We start from the raw sequence: 6,508 nt of genomic DNA on the forward strand, positions 1-6,508 counted from the left end.
GTCTCTCTCCGGCGTTGGGGTGGGGGAAGAGCTGGGACGACCGGAGTGCTCATCCTTTGGGCCTCCTGGAGAAGGGGGCTGTTTCGATGGATCTGGGGGTCCTTAGGACCTCCTAGGCTTCTCGGAACTGAGGATGCCCGACTCCCTGCGATCCCTACAGGTAGATGGGTTCACCTCTTCGCAGCTCACCACTAACGGGAAGGGATTTGGACGTCTGGGCATCTAGGGGGTGTCCAAGTGTGCCGAATTGTCCCAGGCCCGGGAACTCCCGCTGGAGCTCGGGCGCCTGGGTGATGGCGAAGTGGCCGGGGGTCGCGAGGTCCCTTGGGATCTCTGCCGACGGTCTACCCGCCCCCCCCCCCCCACCCCGAGCTCCACCCCATCATGTGGCTGCGCCGGCTCCGCCTCCGCCCCAGTTCCGGTTTCGGCTTCTGCTTTCCAGCTCCGGCCCTTGGGGCTGTCCGCCGACGCCTGCTTTTCCTGCTCCGCCCGGGCGCCTTTTCCTGGGCGCCCGCCGCCAGCATCCCCGCTCGCCCCGCCGGGGGATGGGGCCTTCCGCCGGCCTGGGCCGCCCCTCGTGGGACCCCCGGGGCGACTCCGCGCCCCCGTGACCACCCAGCCCGCCCAGTGCTTCGGCCCCCAGGATGAAGGGCGGCGAGGGGGACGCGGGCGAACAGGCCCCGCTGAACCCGGAGGCCGAGAGCCCCGCGGGCTCGGCCACGTACCGAGAGTTCGTGCACCGCGGCTACCTGGACCTTATGGGGGCCAGTCAGCACTCGCTGCGGGCGCTCAGCTGGCGCCGCCTCTACCTCAGCCGGGCCAAGCTCAAAGCCTCCAGCCGCACGTCTGCCCTGCTCTCGGGCTTCGCCATGGTGAGGGGAGGCAAGGGGTTCCCGGGGTGGGGCTGAGGCACATGGGGACAGGGGTTCGTGGGCGAAGCGAACGGGTACCCAAGGGAGATAGGACAGAGGAAAGGGAAGGGTTTTTAAGAGGTAAAGGAGCGCCAATAAGGTCCCAAGGGACTACTCGATACCCTTTTTGCGCGCGCGCGCGCGCGCGGGTGTGTGTGTGTGTGTGTAAACCCTTAGCATGAAGTGGGCCACTGGAAGTAAAAAGCCCCAAAGGTGTCATGAGGGGAAGACAGATCACGAAGCGGGGGAGTATATATGCAAGGGTGGGGCAGAGAGGTCCAGGAGCGTGGTTCCAGGCAGAAGTTATTACCAAGTTCCCATGAGAGAGCCAGGGCAAATCAGAGCTGTGTGGGGGTTGTATAAACAGAACTGGGAGAGTCAAAGAAAATAAACTGGATGCAGTAGTCCCCCAGGAGGGTGGCCAGTCCCTAGCAGTCACAGAGAGTTCTTGGTGTAACCCAGGACATTAGAGGGGATGGCCCTTGAGGAAGCTGCTGGGGAAAGAAGGTGATTGGGAAGCTGATACATGATTTCTGATCTGATAAACGGCACGTGTGGGAGGATGATACCAGCTAACGGTCCCTGCGGTGGCCTCGCAGGAAGTGGGGCTGGAGGAGCCCTGGGGTCAGGAGGAGTTAGCAGACACAAATCCTGCGTCCTCTGGGCCTGTGGCCAGCTGTGTGGCCCTGGACAGGCATCCAAATCCTTGAGGGCCAGTGGGAAACTGAGATCATAGAGGGTGTGCTTTCTGTAGCCTGCAAATAGCTGCGGGGGGATGAGCTGACTCTTGGGAAGCTCTAGATCCCAGCATGTCAGAGCGACACACACATCGGAGATGGCTCAGACTGCCTGTTTACTGGGCAGGTACAGAAACCCAGGCCCCGAATGGGCTAGTGCCTCTGCCAAGGGTGCTCAGCAGATGAAGTTTGCAGAACGAACTGGGACCCTGGATCCCTGAACTGTTGTTAGTGCGGACTTTCTCCACATCATGACTGGAAGGAGAAAGCAAGCTGGAGGGGGATCTTCATAGGAGTATGTGGAGATGGGGATTTGCGCTAGTTTCTCCCTGCTCTTTACCAAAGCCTTTGTATTTGAATGATGAGAGGAAAAGTCTATCCCTAGGGGTCATCCAAGGTCTCTGGTTTTCTGTATGGGCCAGCCCACTTTTCCTGACGTGGGGTCAGCTAGGGACAAGGAAGTGGCTCCCTTTCACCTGTACGGACTGCAGAGAGAAGGAAGTGACTTCATGGACCTAGCTGAGGGAGGTCCCCCACCCCCATCCATCCCACGGTCCAGCCTGTTCCCAAGCCTGCGGCTGGACTTGCACGTTGCTGGGGCGACAGCTTAAATGCCAGGTCCTTCTAAAGGCCAGATGAGTAGGTTCTGAGGGCAGGAGTGGCCCCAGTCCTGCCGGGGAAGAGCAAGCTTGGGTCAGGCTCTGGCGGAAACCAGGCCTAGACCTGGCCCAGATCTCTGTCTGTGGAAAACTGCGAACACTCGCCATGGCCCAATTTCCCAAAATACTTAGCCTTGTCTCCCTACCACCACCCTCCAGGCTGTGTACCTTCTTCCTTCCTCCAGCCCCAGAGCAATCTAATGGATCCTGCAAGAACCAGGCATGGGGAGAGATCCAGATTCTGGGATCTAGGTAGCCTGGGTTAGAAAAACACGATACAAATTGTATTGCCCTGTCATGCAGTACCAGCTTTTATGTGTTTCACATTTATTATTCTGTGAAGTAGGTACCACTGCTATGGCTGTTTTACAGATGGGAAAACAGGATCAGAGATGTTAAGACACCTGCCCAGGGTCCCACAACAAGGAAGTGGCAGAATTTGAACTTAGGGAGTCTGGCTCTGGAATCCGAATTTATACAACCCTAGAATCATCAAAGCAAATGTTTGCCAAGGATAGGCGGGTACTATGGACGCCAAGTTGGCTGAGTGGGGACTGTGGCTATCAGGAGACCCCATGACCTGTCCAAGGGAGTGTTCATGAGCCAAATCTAGCTATAGTTGAAATGGAGGAATGTGGGTCTGGTGTAACCAGATCTTCCAAATTTTCAAGAGGATCTGGAAATAAGGATATTTATAGGAAATCTCTTGAGTTTTAAAAGTACAGACTAGTTTCTTTAAAAACACACTGTATGAGCCAAGCAAAACATGTGTGTAAAGTTGGCTTGGGTTCATGGTACACCACTTTGCAAACTCTGGCCTTGGACTTCATTCAGTCTTCTTAAGAGCCTTGCTCTCCCCTGGCAGGACTGGCTGACAGGACTGGGGCCAGTCCTGCCCCCAGAACCTCTTAACAGTGTTTAGACCACTAATAATAACACCAGTATTAATAACAGCTAATAACCCTACTAATAAGTAACAAACACCTAGTGCTTACTGTGTGTCTTATACTGTGCTTAGTGCTTGGTGTACATTATCTCATTTAATTTTTACAAGAACCCTGGAAGGCAAGTAAGGTGCCATTATCAATCCCCACTTTCCAAATGAGGAAATGGAGGCATAGAGCTAAATCACTTGCTGAAGATTCCACAGCTTGTAGGGCTGAGTGAACTCAGGAAGCCCAGCTCTGGAATCTGCTTTTTTTTTTTTTTTTTAAAGATTTTATTTATTAGGGAGAGGGAGAAGCAGACCCCCAGTGAGCAGGGAGCCTGATGTGGGGCTCAATCCCAGGATCATGACCTGAGCCGAAGGCAGACCCTTAACTGACCCAGCCACCCAGGTGCCCCCAGAATCTGCTTTTTTAACCCCCATAACAAGGGAAGATTTTCAGTCGATGTGTCAGCCCTCTCGATAGCCAGGTGCAGAAACCAAAGCCAGAATGACATGAAGCCTTACCACCGTTCTATGCCATAGGGATATACCGGTGATGTATAGCAATAGGCAAGACAACCCTCAGTCCGTCTCCTCTGTTCCCACAGGTGGCCATGGTGGAGGTACAGCTGGAGAGCGACCACGAGTACCCGCCAGGCCTGCTGGTGGCCTTTAGTGCCTGCACCACCGTGCTCGTAGCTGTGCACCTCTTTGCACTCATGGTCTCCACGTGTCTGCTGCCTCACATAGAAGCCGTTAGCAACATCCACAACCTCAACTCTGTCCACCAGTCGCCACACCAGCGACTGCACCGTTATGTGGAGTTGGCTTGGGGCTTCTCCACTGCCTTGGGCACCTTCCTCTTCCTCGCTGAAGTTGTCCTGGTGGGCTGGGTCAAGTTTGTGCCCATTGGGACGCCCTTGGGCACACCAGCCTCCGTGGTACCTGCCTCCCAGGTGCCTGGGACTCTGTTACCACTGACCTCCTCCCTTAGTCCAGCTTCTAAGCCCTCCTCTACTTCTGTAGCTCCGTCACAGTCTGAGCCGTCTGAGGCCTGCCCACCCCGGCAAGCATGTGTTGGTGGAGGGGCCCACGGACCAGGCTGGCAAGCGGCCATGGCCTCCACGGCAATTATGGTACCTGTGGGGCTTGTGTTCGTAGCCTTCGCCCTGCATTTCTACCGCTCCTTGGTGGCACACAAGACAGACCGTCACAAGCAGGAGCTGGAGGAGCTGAGTCGCCTGCAGGGGGAGCTGCAGGCTGTGTGAGGCTGATGTGAGCCACCGGTGCCAACACTGCCTCCCTCTGGTCTGCGGGGGGACCCAGGTCCACAGACCCCATTCCCTGCCCCTGCCTGGAGCCACTTCTTGTGGCCACTCTCAGGTAGAGACCAGATTCCTGCCTTCAGGGTCCTTGGGGCAGCTTCCACATTCCCAGGGATTCTCCCTATCGGTTGATCCCAGTCTGTCTACATCTGGGCTGGGAGGAGCGAGGGAGGAAGTAGGTCTTCAGTCCAAGGATCATTGTAGGTAGAGGGGAGGCAGGGAGACCCTGGTCAGACCTTTGGTGCTGACCCTTAGCCACTTATTCCTATACAGGATGTGGAGGTCAGAAGGTTGCACACCCACCCAGCTGCCTCAGAATGTGGTCAACCCTTGCTTTATTTTTGTAGAATCTATGGTAGGCATGTGGGGGAAGCTTTTCCCCATCTCCAGATCTGGATGGGTTCCACATGCTTGCTTACGTTGCTGTAGACAAGGATTTGGGTGGTTCTACCACAGACATAGGTCCAGCATTCCCTAGGAGGAGCCTTCCTATTTTTTTGGAGGTTCAAGTGCCTGCTCCACTGCCCTAGACCCACACTTAAGTTTCTGTGTCTGGTTCCTACTCTCCTAGGCTAGGGCTGGAGATCTTTGGAGACTGAGGGCCTCTGTGACCAACCTGACTCCCTAGCAAGGGCTGTGGGGTGAGAAGGTTTTTAAGGGAGAAGGTCCAGTCACTAGCCCTTGGAATACAGAGCTATTCTGACACTGAGGTTTTGATGCACCTTGTTTTGTATAATAAAATGTGTTTCACAGATGTCTCTGTGGCTTTGAATGGGGTGAAGGGGATGCCTCCTTTGGATCAAGTGACTTTCTTGCTCTCTCTATTTTTTTAAAAATATTTTATTCATTTGAGAAAGTGCAAGCAGAAAGAGAGAAGCAGACTCCCCACTGAGCAGGGAACATGACATGGGGCTCCATCCCAGGACTGTAGGATCATAACCCGAGCTAAAGGCAGATGCTTAACCCACTCATTTACGCAGGTGCCCCCAGGTGACTTACTCCTAAGAGCCAGGTGCAAGCAGTGTACCTGGGGGTGGAGAAGAATAGTTCCAGATAGGACCCCTTCTGGTGCTGATGGGGGCCAACAGCTCCTGATCTGGAGACTGAGTTATTCCAAAGCTAAAAATTTTTGCACTCTTGTTCCTGAGCCCAGAGTCTCCATCTCTTCCACTGTGGATTTAGAGTAAGTTTCTTTTGGTGTAACTTTCTTGAGTGACTACTACATACTAAAAGCTAGGTAATCTTATTTAACTCTCAAAACCACCTCAAGAGACAAGTCTTTATTATTTGCATTTCAGAAATAAGGAAGCAGGCCTGAGAAAACTGAGGATCTTGCCCAAAGCCAATGAAAACTTGGACTACCTTTACCATAGCCTGGGGCATCTCTTTCTGTCTGACATAAGCCAACACCTTTGAACTGAGACAAAGGAATCTGCTCTCATCACCCATGCGTTTTTGTAAATTATTTTCATCCTAATTTTCCTCAAAATTTTAAGGGGTTCTAATCCTCTCATCTATTCTTACCGCGTGAGACCTCGGTCAAGTCCGTCTTTTCTCTTTTCCTATTACTTAGAATAGTGAATTTGCATGAACCAGGCCTGCCTTTCCTGCACTGACTGTTTCGACGCCTGCAATAGTCCCGTGTGACAGGAATTAACATCTTTTCAGAGGAGGAATCTTAAGAGAGGTCAGTGGCTTGCCCAAGATCACACAGTGAGGGACTAACGTAGGTAGAAATATATGAAAGCTAGGGCATCCTCAGCTCAAGCCGAGGGGCCTCCTGGGAGTGCCGTTACCCAGAAACCGAGATGCTCTGCGTCCCAGGCAAAGGATGCCCGGCCTCGGTGACCTCAGCGCCTGGGCTGGTGCTGCCCTCGGGCGGCGGGACCACGTAAGCACAGGGCCTCCCCCACACCCCCACCTGAAAACTGTGGGCAATGGGATCATG

At 54.1% G+C, this 6,508-nt stretch overlaps 1 protein-coding gene across 1 annotated transcript; it reads left to right on the top strand.

The window, feature by feature from the left end:
- Positions 1-417: 417 nt before the first annotated feature.
- Positions 418-5,314, top strand: ORAI3 (ORAI calcium release-activated calcium modulator 3). The gene is made up of 2 exons (XM_047714532.1): positions 418-872; positions 3,844-5,314. Exons 1-2 carry the CDS (start codon positions 645-647, stop codon positions 4,501-4,503), a joined length of 888 nt encoding a protein of 295 aa, XP_047570488.1. The 5' UTR covers positions 418-644; the 3' UTR covers positions 4,504-5,314.
- The last annotated feature ends 1,194 nt before the right edge of the window (positions 5,315-6,508 follow it).

Source organism: Lutra lutra, chromosome 18 (genome assembly GCF_902655055.1).
Source record: "Lutra lutra chromosome 18, mLutLut1.2, whole genome shotgun sequence".
NCBI classification, from domain to species: domain Eukaryota; kingdom Metazoa; phylum Chordata; class Mammalia; order Carnivora; family Mustelidae; genus Lutra; species Lutra lutra.

Excerpts from the sequence above, each read along its gene's own strand:
- ORAI3 (XM_047714532.1), top strand. The coding sequence starts at position 645 with ATGAAGGGCGGCGAGGGGGACGCGGGCGAACAGGCCCCGCTGAACCCG. Across the intron at positions 873-3,843 it reads TGCTCTCGGGCTTCGCCATG|GTGGCCATGGTGGAGGTACA; the intron begins GTGAGGGGAGGC and ends CTGTTCCCACAG.